The sequence below is a fragment of the Podospora bellae-mahoneyi genome, chromosome 7 (genome assembly GCF_035222275.1).
Source record: "Podospora bellae-mahoneyi strain CBS 112042 chromosome 7, whole genome shotgun sequence".
In the NCBI taxonomy this organism is placed as follows: Eukaryota; Fungi; Ascomycota; class Sordariomycetes; order Sordariales; family Podosporaceae; genus Podospora; species Podospora bellae-mahoneyi.
This window is the reverse complement of record NC_085886.1, coordinates 1,395,762-1,408,561: the sequence shown is the minus strand read 5'-3', so window position 1 is coordinate 1,408,561 and position 12,800 is coordinate 1,395,762. Positions and strand designations below refer to the sequence as shown.

At 51.8% G+C, this 12,800-nt stretch overlaps 4 protein-coding genes across 4 annotated transcripts; 1 reads left to right on the top strand and 3 right to left on the bottom strand.

Moving 5' to 3' along the window:
- Positions 1-845: 845 nt before the first annotated feature.
- QC761_706090 (uncharacterized protein) lies at positions 846-6,520 on the bottom strand (the record flags this gene model as incomplete). The annotated part of the gene is made up of 4 exons (XM_062882169.1): positions 5,808-6,520; positions 4,176-5,753; positions 3,300-4,118; positions 846-3,242 (listed from the first exon to the last, which is right to left on the bottom strand). Exons 1-4 carry the CDS (start codon positions 6,090-6,092, stop codon positions 846-848), a joined length of 5,079 nt encoding a protein of 1,692 aa, XP_062728177.1. The 5' UTR covers positions 6,093-6,520.
- Positions 6,521-7,148: 628 nt separating this feature from the next.
- On the bottom strand, positions 7,149-8,552 carry NPY1 (NADH pyrophosphatase; the record flags this gene model as incomplete). Its single annotated transcript, XM_062882168.1, has 1 exon — positions 7,149-8,552. The coding sequence occupies one exon, from the start codon at positions 8,550-8,552 to the stop codon at positions 7,149-7,151; it is 1,404 nt and encodes a 467-aa protein (XP_062728176.1).
- A 314-nt stretch (positions 8,553-8,866) lies between these two features.
- On the bottom strand, positions 8,867-11,238 carry RPL10A_2 (60S ribosomal protein L10A). Its single transcript, XM_062882167.1, has 5 exons — positions 10,891-11,238; positions 9,833-10,182; positions 9,685-9,763; positions 9,325-9,617; positions 8,867-9,263 (listed from the first exon to the last, which is right to left on the bottom strand). The coding sequence occupies exons 2-5, from the start codon at positions 9,849-9,851 to the stop codon at positions 9,001-9,003; spliced, it is 654 nt and encodes a 217-aa protein (XP_062728175.1). The 5' UTR covers positions 9,852-10,182; positions 10,891-11,238; the 3' UTR covers positions 8,867-9,000.
- On the top strand, positions 10,116-12,699 carry QC761_706060 (uncharacterized protein). Its single transcript, XM_062882166.1, has 6 exons — positions 10,116-11,238; positions 11,292-11,404; positions 11,460-11,639; positions 11,692-12,016; positions 12,078-12,296; positions 12,384-12,699. The coding sequence occupies exons 1-6, from the start codon at positions 11,041-11,043 to the stop codon at positions 12,429-12,431; spliced, it is 1,083 nt and encodes a 360-aa protein (XP_062728174.1). The 5' UTR covers positions 10,116-11,040; the 3' UTR covers positions 12,432-12,699.
- The last annotated feature ends 101 nt before the right edge of the window (positions 12,700-12,800 follow it).

The window sequence follows — 12,800 nt, the reverse complement described above, 5'->3', positions numbered from 1 at the left end:
GGCGTGAGAGAAAAAAAAAGGCGTAGCATCCGTCCGCCTCATCGTTCAACAGAGAGGTACCTACCCAACGGCGCCCGCCACCATCCATCATCCAACGGCCCGCGAATCTTTCCCAACCGGCCGTCTATCTACCTAGCAGTTGACACAGTGCACCGTCATGATACTATTGACCACCAGGTGCCAAAGAAAACACGGTTATATGCAACCTACGCGCCAACTCATCACTCTTGACCCAACATCACCCCGTAATCAACCAACTTGCTATATGTGAATCGCCCGCATCGCTCGAAAAGCTGCTCCCAGATAAGATGACGCGGTTCAACCATGAACTCCTCCATGTTCAAAATAAATGTCAGCCAGAAAGCCCATGGTCAACAAAGATTCTAGCTATTGGCCATCATGAACCCCAAAGCCCAATCCCCTCCCAATCTCGAATCTTGTCCCCTAAACAGGAAGGTACCCAAGCATTCTTCCTTGCTGACAGACTCGCTCATTGACAGCGGGACGGCGATTTCCGGAGTTTTCGCCCTTCTTCATGCCCTCTGACACCCTGTCATCCAATAACTGTCCAGAGTGAGGGATGACAAGGCTGGACTTCAAACTCGGTTCCTTGAAGCTATGGATGCGTAATAAGTTTTTTGCATGGTTTCAAGGTGCGGAAAAGATGAAGGGATCAGCCAGGTCCAAGAACGTAGTTGGTTTGATGTTAATATAGCAAAAGAATTGCTGTTCATATTTATCAATGTGAAGATCTCGCATGATAGTTGGTGATCGAAATATGAAGGGTATAATCCAAAAGCTGGAAAAAAGCTACAACCCCAACTACGCAGCAATCCCTGCCATCGTCAACTCTTCTCAGTAACCTCCTGAACAGCAACCTTCTCAACCGCCACTTTCTCCTTCATCACCGTCCCCACCGTCATCTTCCCCCCGTTCGCTACCCCATCAACCTTCTCCCCACTCACCCCGCCCTCCTTCTCCCCCTTTTCCTTCTCCTCGGCCTGCGCCTCAAGCCCAGCCTTAAGCAACCCATCATACAACATCTCATCAACAAAACTCTCCTCCCCCCTCTCCACATCCCACTTCACCTCAGCCTCCCACTCCTTCCCAATCCCCCACGGCTTCAACACCCCCTCCAACCACTTCCCAAAAGCAACCACCTCGTCCCCCTCCACCCAACAACCCCCCGTCTTCTCCCCTTCTTCCCACTTCGGCACCCTCACCTTCCCCTCAAAACCCTCTATCCAGCTCTCCACCGTCCACTTCGGCAACCAAACCCAGTCATGCCCCGGACTACAAAACGGCTGTGGCTTGTTCGGATCCGCCTTCTTGAGCGTATCAAGACATGGCCCGCAAAGAAACAACTCATAACAATACCGGCACGCATAAAAATCATTCTCAAAGTCCCACGTCCGCCCGTTCGACCCTATGCATCCTTCGCAGTCCCGATACCCGTATATATGCAATGCATCCCTCACCGTGCGGAGCCGCGCCAGTGTCGCGTCGACGGCCTCTTCCTCTTTCTCTTTTTGTGCCTCGGCAAGAGAAGCAGACCGCCCGTCAATAAGCTTGTCCATCAGGTCGTTCACCGTCGTAATCATGTCACTTCGTATATAGAACATGTTTTTCGAGTTGCTGTCAAACGAAGACAGAACCTTGTGAGCGACACTTCCTTCCTTTGGAGGGCCGCCCTCCGGGCAGAGCAGTCGAGTCAGCACTTTGGCGGTAGATGCAGCACTCCCGTTGGTGATATCAGGCGGCACCAGCCGCATGCAAGCCAACGAATTCTGAACATTCCCGGTATGCAGCAGGATGGCGCTCAGCTGCCTCAAGCTCTCCGCGTCGTTGTGCTTGTTCCCGTCAGAGAGCATGTTCGTCACCCGTACCATATCTGAAGCGAAGACCCTCCTCGACTCCTCGAGGTTTTGCGGTGACTTGAGCGCATAATACGCAGCCAAGTAGCTCTTAGCTATGGAGAGCTGGACGTCGAAGCGGTCACGGAGACTCTTCTCAAACTCAGTCATCGATTTCCTAAGGGCTTCCACGTGATCCTCGGTCGTCAATGCCGTGCTTCCAGGAAGTCTTCCTCTCCCACTGGCTTGGTTAAAGTGAAACCTGTCAGCCAACACCGTGGTTTTGGCGTATATCCGATCGGTCCACCATGGCATAGTCCGGCTCAATCTTTCGTGCGCAAGTTTCCGAGCAAGTTCACAACATTCCATCACATGGTGGATATCCTCAGATCCCGAGCGATGCATATGAACCATGCCCTTGTAAGTAATGAGGACAGATTGAAGATACTCCTTCTCCTTGTCACCTTTGGACAAAGAAATACCCGCATCGAGCGCCCCCATCAGATCTTCCACGCTGCCAGTGGCTTCAAGTATGGAGATTATTCTCCAGAAGAGAGGATCCGCGCGGCTCCATGCGTTACTCGTAGCAACTGCCTTAACGAGGGACCCAAGTGGCGTCAGCCCCTTGTCGGCCTCTTTACCCGCCGGTTCCTTGGACGCCGCTGTTTTCGACACCAATTCGTGCAATTCACCCTCTCTTTCCAGCTTAATTAGTAGACTCATGATGTCGTACTGGGCCTCCCCGTGTTCAGGCGCCAAGACAAGTACTTCCTCCAAGACCTCAAGGGCTTTCTCCGGTTCTTTGTAGTTGTCGTACCACCACGCCAAGTCTTTAAGCTGAGAGACCTTCTGCTCGATACTGACAAAAGGAGAATCTTTGTAAAGGTTCATCGCCCGGTCGTGAATTTCACGTGCCTCGTCGAAGTTCGCCGAACTAACGGCGAGTAAGGAGTATGACAACCCAATCAGAACCTCCCATGACGGATATGGACTGGAGCACTTCTCGGCCTTTCGATATTGCTCGATCGCGTCTTTGAAGCTCACCGGATATGAATCCTTGTACGTTTGACCAAGACGCTCGTACCACAGCGAGTCTAGCTCTTCGTCTTTGAGTTCAAGTATCTCTTGGCACCACCTTGCTGCCTCTGTGATATCAACCTTTACAGGGGGGTCGAACTCCTCCTCAGTGGAAGTGCTAGAAGGAGAAGGGCTCGCAGGCCTATCAGGCACGTCAGAATCGGCAGTAGAAGCCGGTGTATCCGTGTTGGACGTGGCGGTTTCGGAAGGTGTAAGAGGGCCAGCAGTCGCGGGAGGCTTGGCAGTACTGGACAACGAGGTTGTCTCCGGGGATTTTGAGGCTTTGGTTGCTGCACGGTTGTCCTCCTGTTTCTGTTTATAGCGTCAGTGATCAATTCTCATGAACATCTCTGACCAGGGGCCACATACTATTCGAATGAGGGCCCGCTTGATCCACGCCAAAAGGTAGTACACGTCGTTTCCGCGCTCGCGAAGCCACATCTTCGCCACCATCTTCATGGTCGGTTTGAGCAGCTTACGTTCCCACCTCACATCTTTCTTGAGTTCAACGATGTGGTCTCTTTCCTTGCCAGAAAGTTCGGCGAGTGTCGTATCCATTTGGATCCATTCCCAAAACTCGCTAATATTGCGCTCTTCAATGAACTCCCAATTAGAATTGAAGAAGTCCCAGTGTTTCTTCAAGGAGGCATCCGGGTAGTCGAAAAGTTCAAATATACGCTTTCCGATACTGCCTGCTTCGCTAGGAGTTAGCTTGTCGTCACCCTCAGCTGTACGGAGAGTTCGAAGGTGATCTGCCAGATAGTCGATCAGATACTGCCTGATGCTCTCTGATTTCTCGCTTGGGTCATCTTTAAGGAACTTAAAGAAGGATTCAACAATTGCAAGAGAAGCGTCGGTCTTGTTGACTCTGATGATGCCTCGCGATTGAGCGATCTGGGCGGCCGCATCATCAGCTTTAAAACTGAAGCCATCCAAAGTTGAGAACTTGGTAAGGTCCCACAGAAAGCGTTGGACTGTAGAGATGCTGGCGTTGTTGATTTTTATCTCCAGGCTGATTGTTTTGTTGTCAGGGCCACCCTGTGAAAGCTCCCTCGGTTTGGTGACGACCTTGTCAAGATTGTCATCTACTGGAGATATACCCTGGGGCCCACTGGTGATGAGCTTCTTCAGCCTGCTGTTGATGAAGTTTTCGAGGCCTTGGATTGGGAGGGACTTGCCACGAAGGAACTAAAACAAGAGATGGGTCAGCAAGTGAGAAACTCTAGTCTCTTGGTTGGGTCTTACAAAGGCGGCCTCCAGTTGGGGGATAGTTAGCGACTGTTCCCCAAAAAGCACCCACATCAACAGTTCATTGACCCAGCCAATCTGCCCAACATCCAATCCAGCTTGAAGTTTCTCTACAGTATCAACCAATAAGACACTGGTATCTCGGGTTGAGTCATCCAAGAGTTTGTTAAGCTCCTCGTCACTTTTACTGGATGCAATGTAACTTTCAGCCGCACCAAGTGTGGCCTGGATCGTCTGGAAACTGCATTCGCTATGCATGATCTTGTTCTCAATGCCTTCTCTCTTCTCCGACAAGTCAGGGCCGGGCAACATGATGGGAGCCTGAAGTCTGTGTCGAATGTAGTGGCGAAATTCGGATTCCATTGTTGTACGGTCAGCTTTGACTTCTCGCACTGACAGGTTTTCCGTCGCCTGGAAAACTTCAAATATAGAGCTCGCTCCAGTAGCGAGGATCCTGATGGAGCTTCCGTTCGTGCCAGTCCTTGGGACAGCTTGGAAGACCTTCAGCAACTCGTCCTGTTCTGGGGGGAGAAGGTTGTCTAGAGCGTCGAGTAGTATGAAATGTGTGGTTCTCGGCATCGGCGAACCCAGTCTCAAAGCATCCCATAGCTTCGAGGGTTTTGCATCCTTGAGCTGGTCGAGTTCACCAATGCTTTTTGCGTAGACCTCGTCTTGCTCAGCGAGCTGAATGGCGATAGACTTGAGTGCCATCTCGACCGGGTATTGTTCGTCTCCTGCTTTCCCGCTTCGGGCGGGAAAAAAGTAAAAGCCGATCAGGGAACGGTGAGTTTGTGTGATGGCGGCAGGAGTTGAGGTTCGCTGTTTTAGGTCATCGATAATGGAAGCCACGGAGAAGGATTTGCCGAACCCTTGACCTCCTGTCAGGAGCAAGAAGGAGCTGATCTCTTGAGCAGAGGCGTTCGTGTCTACCCAGCCCTGATAATCAGTCATAGGCTTGAACCAGCTTCCTGTCCCTGGGGCCCTTTTCTTAAGATAGTCTTCAAACGTAGCTTTCGAGGTATCAGGGTCCTTGGGGTCAATACCAAGTGCAGACTTGATTTTGGTGAGCAGGGTCTGCTTGGAGCTTTCCGCCTCCTTTTTCTGCACTCTGTCTTTGATGCCTTTGATGTCAGAGTTGATTTCGTTCGTCACTTTCAGATTCGCGACAACCGTAGCCTTGACGTCGAGGAGTTCCACCAACGTTACAGCCCCCTGCACATGCTGCTGCCCTTCCACGAGCATCTGAAATTTTTCCAGCTCCTCGTCCAGTTCTGTGTCGTCACACAAAGCACGTTTGGTAAAGTTCTTGAACCTCTCCCATTTTCGAGCATGCTCAATGTTGAGAGCCGTAGCGCATATCGTGACAAGGGCAATCATGACCTTATGGATGGAGATGATCAAGTCTTCATCCATGGCTTGGATCTGCTCTCCCCTCGCATAGACTTTGAAGCCCTGGAGAACCGGGGCAATACGGATGAAGATCTTGTCGACAACCTCATGAAACTCCTTCATCTTCTTGGGCAGTTCCAGCAACAGAGAAAGGCCCTTGAAGCATATATCGGCTCCGCCAAACACCTAGAAACCAACAGTTAGCACTCCAGAAGAATGCTTTGAGAAACGATGACCTACCGTGGAAACGCCTTGCACAGCAGCTTCGCCGAACTTGTTGATGCATGCCAAGATCCTCAACCCTCTCTCCCGGGCCTTTGATCTGTTCTTGAACTCTTCGGTGTCTTGCTCTTTGGCACGGGCTTCGATGATCTTCCTGAGTTCTTCTGGCGACGCTGGCGCTACATCCTGGAGGTTCTTCCCTGTCAGACTCTTGAAAGTGACCAGCGCCTCCTGCCACATTTGGTCAATCTTGCTCTGAGTTTGGATGCCCTCCACCTTGGCGACTGGCACAGGTTTCTCCATGTTGACGGAGGATATGAGGAACCAGCAGACTGAAGGAAAGATACCAAGGACGAAGAATCATAGGACTGGGAGCGGGGTTCCATCGGTGCTAGGTATAAGAGCTCAGAAGGGTGGGATAAGCAGTTGGTCTGCCTGTTGGGCCGCTCGCCCATCCCCATATGCAGTAAGGTATCCTGTCTTGTTGCTTCGAGCATGGTGGGCAGGGGTTCCAGCTAAACCTTCGTTGGCCAAAGAAGTACCATGCAGAAGGATATCGTCCTACTAATCGCACTGCAGCAGGGTGGCACAGCCGCAATGCAGGCCCAACTGCAGGTGGTATCGACTAGATTGATGGATGTAGAGTCACTGTTGTCAAATGAGGGATAGGATTGCAAGAGGAGAAATGCAGGCAGATTTTCAAGAGCATGACATCTCATCTTGGCCCATCCACGTAATTGTTCACGATGAGGAAAGCGCGGAGTAAGACCTACTGCGTTCCTGCCTTCATCGTGGATGTGGTCAGTGCGTATGCTGAGTGTTGAACCACTGAAAAAGAACCCCACTGCCCTCAATTCTGCCGCCGCTCACCGCTCACCTCAATTATGTACTTGGGTCAGAATGTGACGGCTCACTTTCGAGATTTTCTTTTTCTCCTTACACTTAAAATCGCACCATAAAATCAACCGATATGGATGGCTTTTCTACGCCATGTTGGTCATATTGAGTGCTAGAGGAGAATGGATTTACCTCTGTCATTGTTTCCTTCTGGAGCCAGACCGCGTTCGCATGGTTTTCGTTGACTGGTGATGGAGGCTTCCAACATTTCTTTGCACAGCCATTGTGGTTACTGACAGCTTGTTCAAGATCTCCGGGCCATCAAGCTTGAAAGCTCAAGAGAGGATAGGGAGACTCGATAGAGAGAATTCTAAGCGCCCACGCGCCAACTTTACCGGTGTCTTAGGTGGGCTCTACGTCCTACTGCTGAACATCACCCTTGATGGCCATACACGTAGTCAAGCAAAAATGATCTCTATTCAGTGCTCGCTATGCCAAAACATGATTAAACACCACCTCTATCTACATCTTCGACGCAACCCACCACCCCTCCACCACCGAATTAATCAACCTATTCGCAATCGCCGTCTGTGGCGGCAACCTCAACGCCCCCTCAACATACTCCTTCGGCACCTCATCCCCCATATTATGCGTTCCCTTCGCCAATGCCTCCTTAACCTCATCCATAGGAAACCACTTCGCGCTCTCCAACTCAGCATCATGTCCCAGATAAATCTTCTCCCCCTCCCCAGGAAGCGCCTGCCCAACAGCCCCAATCATCAAACTCGCCGGAAAAGGCCACGGCTGACTACTATGCAGCACCACCCTCCCAACCTGGACCCCACTCTCCTCCCAAACCTCCCTCCTAACCGCCTCCTCGATACTCTCCCCCGGCTCCTGAAACCCCGCCAGTGTAGAATACCAATACTTCGGCCACCTCCTCTGCCTCCCCAAAAGCACCTTCGACCCATCCGCACTAACAATCGCCATAATAACCGTCGGATCCGTCCTGGGAAAAGAGTGATTACTCACCGTCCCCCTCGTCGCACAAGCCTTCCTCTCCACCCCCCTATCAGTAGGCGGACAAACCCTCTTCGTCCCCGCATTCACACTCAACGTCCTCTGCCCACACTGCGCACAAAACGGCGTCCTCGCATTCCAATCAACCAACGCCCTCGCATACCCATACATAGCCGCCTGACCAGCCACAAGCCCCATATGCCTCGGCCCTCCCCCGTAAAACATCGCCCCCCTCTCCTTTTCCAGTTTCTCACTCAATCCCTCCTTCCCCTCCCACCTGGATACATCAACCGCAAAATACGGCACCCCCTCAAAATCCTTATACCTAAACCTCTCCCCACTCTGTTGTCCCCCATGACCACCCAAAACACCCCTCTCATCCATCCCAAGAAAAACAACAATCCGCTCTTCATCCTCACTGTTGAACTCCCTCACCAGCTCCTCCTCCGTCTTCTCAAAAATATCCTCCCCCCCTAACCCGTCCCTAATCTCCCCCAGCGAAACAAACGCCAGCTGAGTCGTGTCATCCTTCTTCACCAGCGGAGCCAGACTGTCCAGCAGCAAAAAGCTAGCAGACGGGTGCTTGAACGCCGGCGCGAGAAAGGCGTGGTCAGTCCGAAGAAAGGAAAGCCTGTTGAGCGGTGACCCGGAAAAGTAGTTGGCCGTCTCCCTGCCGAACTTGGCCGTGAGGTGGCTGTCCTCGGGAGGCAGGATGGGCAGGTCGGGCGTGGCGGTGGTGGCGGCCATTTTGGCGGGTTTGTATTTGCTGATCGATGATGCTAATAGTGATGCTGGTGATGGGGAGCGTCGTGCTGTGTATGCGTAGCGAAATGTGAGCGTGGTAGTGGTAGATTGTGTGAGTCTGAGAAATCTCGTCCTGGTTATTGGCGAAAGAAACAAGAGCATGAAGATTAGGGAAAAAAAAAAGAGATATGATATCGAGGCTCAATCACGGAATTCCAACCCGACTCTATGAGGTTGCGCGGGGGCGGGGCGGGGCTCTTTGGCTGAGCTTTCTCCCAATCCCGTTGGCAGAGCCGGCCGGAGCCGGAGCGGTCCATCTTGCTTATCAATACATCACCACTTGGGGAAACAGGTTAGTCCCGGATTTACAATGGAGTCTCGGCATCAAAAACTGCAGTCGGCCGAAGATCATTCGCCCACGCGGAGTAAGCCAGTACCTACAAATCACCAAACACGGCTGAACTTCACAATCACAATGGTAGTGAGAAAAAGGCAGGCTAAATCTGATTTCATTACTGTGACTTCATGCCATCATATCTACGCCCGAATCAAAAAAGGATCTGAACAGCGTAACCCTCCAGACCCGGTCAACACCACTTGACCTCCCAGTTTAGTAGAGGCGGCGGGGAGGAGACATGGTAGCCTTGATGGTAAGGCTACCAACGTTCTGCCAGCCCTTCTTGAGGAGGGAGACGAGGTAGTTGATGGCCAACATGATGTTGGCAATCAGCTGCTCCTGGGTCATGCCAACGTTGCCAACGGCAACACCCATGCAAAGAACCTTCTTGAGCTGGAACTTGACGGTGGACTTGACCTCGGTGATTCTGGCGGAGAGATCATCGCTGTGGGAGACGGGGGTAGGGAACTTGCCAGCTACACACGAAAGAAGTTAGTATTCGCAAGTTATCTCGACTGGGAAGACAGCACAACATACCCTTGGAGAGACCGGGACCCAACAGACGGGGAATCTGCTTGATGAGGGTGTCGGAAGCAACGAAGGCATCGTACTTGCGGGCAAGCTTCTTAATGAGCTTCTTGTTCTTGTTGAGCTTCTTGAGATCGTCGGCGCTCATGGCGTCAACACCGCCGTGCTTCGCACGATCGATATCGTACTGGTCACCCAAGATGCAGATGCTCATGTTGGGGCGGGGGACGGTGGGGAGCTTGACGGTGCCGGAGAAACGCTTGTCACGCTGGGGGTCGTAGTTCTTGAGACCGATCTGGAGCCTTTGGTGGCTGTTAGCAACATGTTTTCGATGATGGCGGCCTCACTTCCAGGAGGTTGCTGGCTTACTCGACAGTCTCCAAGAAGTTACGCTTCTTGGTCTCATTGCTGTACTCGAGGAGTTCAGCGACGTGCTGACGCACACCGGCTGCGACAGAGTCAGTTCAATTGCCATTTCATCGTATATGTCGACTGGGTTGGCGTTGATGGTGCGTACCGACGGAGATCTTGGACATTTTGCCGTCTTCCTGTAGATATTTCTTCTATAGGTGTGGTTTTGCGTCGGTCGTTTACGAGGAGAAAGCCGAGAATTCAAGATCAAAAGTGATTTTGCGAATCCCAGGAATTTTTGTGGGTGGATTTGGCGGGGTGGCACTAGCTCCCATTAGGTAAGGCGTAGTGGCGGGCCGGATCTCGGCTGGCACCTGGTCACCAGCTGGATTCAACGACAAGTCCTGGGAGTCCCCTGTTGCACTTGCATCATCCATTCACTTGTTACTTCACCGTTACCTTCGCCTACCTATCGACTCACGTCTGTCAGTATTGGATCACAAGATATATTCAACACTTGCAAGCATATGTTGTTTCTTCTTCGAGAGCTCATCACAGTTGCATTCTGAAAAAAATACCACCGGTGCTCGGTGCGCCTCAGCCACCCTGAAACATCACCTGTCCGGGTCAAGTGAACCCGATCAGACTTGCATGTTCTCGGGAGTCAACAGGAAGACTGCCGGTTGGTTGGTGTTGGTGACCAGCGTTTCCCCAGAGCTCCTCCTCGCTACTCACATCCGGTCTGAGAGCTGCTGTGCTTTCAAGCACAAGTCATGGGTTGTCAAGCAAGTGGCTGTACCCCCACGACCCTACCACCCCACATCTCCATGCGCCTTCAAGTGACGGGTCGAGATCTCCCAAGGCTAGCATCGTACATTCCTATCCTTCTTTGGCAGGAAGCACATGTTTGAAACTTGATCCGCACAAGGGTTGAGCTGTCAGTGCTCGGGTTGGTCACAGTGATGGCCATGTATCGCAGTCACCGGCGTCTCCGACCTCTTGGCTCACCTCTCTAGATTCAGTTCCTGTAAACATTTTCATACACCATCTACCGGCACCATTTGCCGATGGACTCGAGAATCACGCCGAGCATCATGCATGTTTACAAGAGCTCCAGTACTGCACGTGAAATTCGCTGTATCAATTTTAGTTCATGGAGGTCTTGTTTCAACTGAATTCGTGGTGTTATCAAGAGGTCTCTTGACACTGCCTAACGAAGTAAACTAGCTGTTCGAGGTCTTGGTCAAGAAACATGGTATATTTGTACCGCTGCCCATTAGACGTCCTCGTCGAAGCCCTGGCCTAGGCCGACCAGCATCTCGGCTTGCGTGGAACCCGCACTCTGGCCCTTCCTGCTACACCTTCAGACACAGCATGCGGATCACAGCAGAGATAACTGCCTCCTGGCCTCCATCAAATCACGTAGATCCAGAAACTCGCGGGCCAAACAACATCATTGTCGGGTTACTTCTGTTGAGTTTAGCAGGGGTTGTTCTCGCCATACGAATCTATACACGCGTGAAGATATCCAACGGCTTCGGTCACGACGATGTGCTGATCTGCCTTGCATACGTTATTCAAACCATGTCTGGATGCATTAGCACTCAACACTAACGCTTTACCAGGTACCTGCGGTGGCCTTTGTGGTGCTCCAGGCCATAGGTCACTTCAGACTCGACACAGATCGTCACACGTGGGATGTACGCCCTGAACTGGTGATGCTGAGTTTGCAGGTTGGGTAGGTTACGCCCATTGCCGTCTTCCATGGTACCAACTTTCTGACTCGGCCGCAGCCTTGCGGAGCAGATTCTCTTTGCCCTGGCAACAGGGTTCACCAAGCTTTCCATTCTCGCTCTCCTCTACAGAGTAGCTGCTTGCTCGAGGGGCCGGACCAAGCACGTTGTGTTTGTCCTATCCGGGGTGGTAACACTCGATACAATTGTGTTTGTGCTCGTGACGATATTCCAATGCTCGTAGGTTTCTGTTCCCGGATGGTGGTCTGGCAATGAATACTGACCAGCAGAGACCCATATCCGACATCTGGACAGTCGCTCTTGGGCCACAGCGCTGCATCAACCAAGGGCTTCACGTTATTGTTGCCAGTATTATCAACACCATCTTGGACTTCCTCATCGTCTTCGTCCCCGTCAAGATGGTGTTGGGTATTCAGTTGCCTCTCCCCCAACGTCTCACGATTCTTTTACTCTTTGCAGGTGGATTGCTCGTCTGCATCGCTGGCTCAGTCAGGACCTATCTCACCTGGGTCATGGTCACCAGTCCGGATGGGGATATTACTTGGCGTCTGTACGACACCAGGTTTCCAGGCGCAGTCGAGCTTTTTCTTGGTATCGTAGGTGATACGAAAAAAACTTTTTTCTCATGTGAGCCAATATCTAATCCTTTGTTGATAGATTTGCGCCTCGGCTGCAGCCACCAAACCATTCTTCGCACGCTACTTTTCACGACTCCGGATATTGGAGAAACCGCCTGCTGCTGATTCTGACAGCAAACCTAATCGACCTTCTCATCAAGCGAACAAGAGCCAGCAGTCGGGGTACTTACCTACCAATGACAAGAGCCAATTTCTTCCTAACCTAAACAAACCATTACCGCGTCCACCTACGAATGCGGTACGCCTGAACATCCGCCAGTTATCTCACAATGCATGGTGGCGAGTTCGGGCGCTTATTCCTACGGCGGAAGCTGATTTGGTTCGGGGCGTTACAAGACATGACGTTCAACCAATCCATCCTGGCGGTATATGAATACGACACCCGCGCCCAAAATCTAACCAGTGGTCCGTCTTTTCTACTCAATCTGACGACTTTTGCTTATTTTGGAGCACGGGAGGAAATTTCCCATCTCTTTGTCCTCATCTCCCCCGTCTTGACGAGATTTTTCGCCGGGCGGGTATGGATATTGTCTTGGGTTGGGTGTAACTTGGTCCCGACGAAGCCTTGTAGTTATTAAAGAATCCACATATTTCTGTATTGTGTGATGACACAACAGGGGGGGAACTCTGCATGCGTGGGGGGGGCGGGTTTTGGTCTGTGGACTGTGGTTTTCTTTTCGGTCGGTGTGGCTTGCTGTCATGTCATGTCATGCACCATCCCAGGAACACGGTGCGTGTTGCG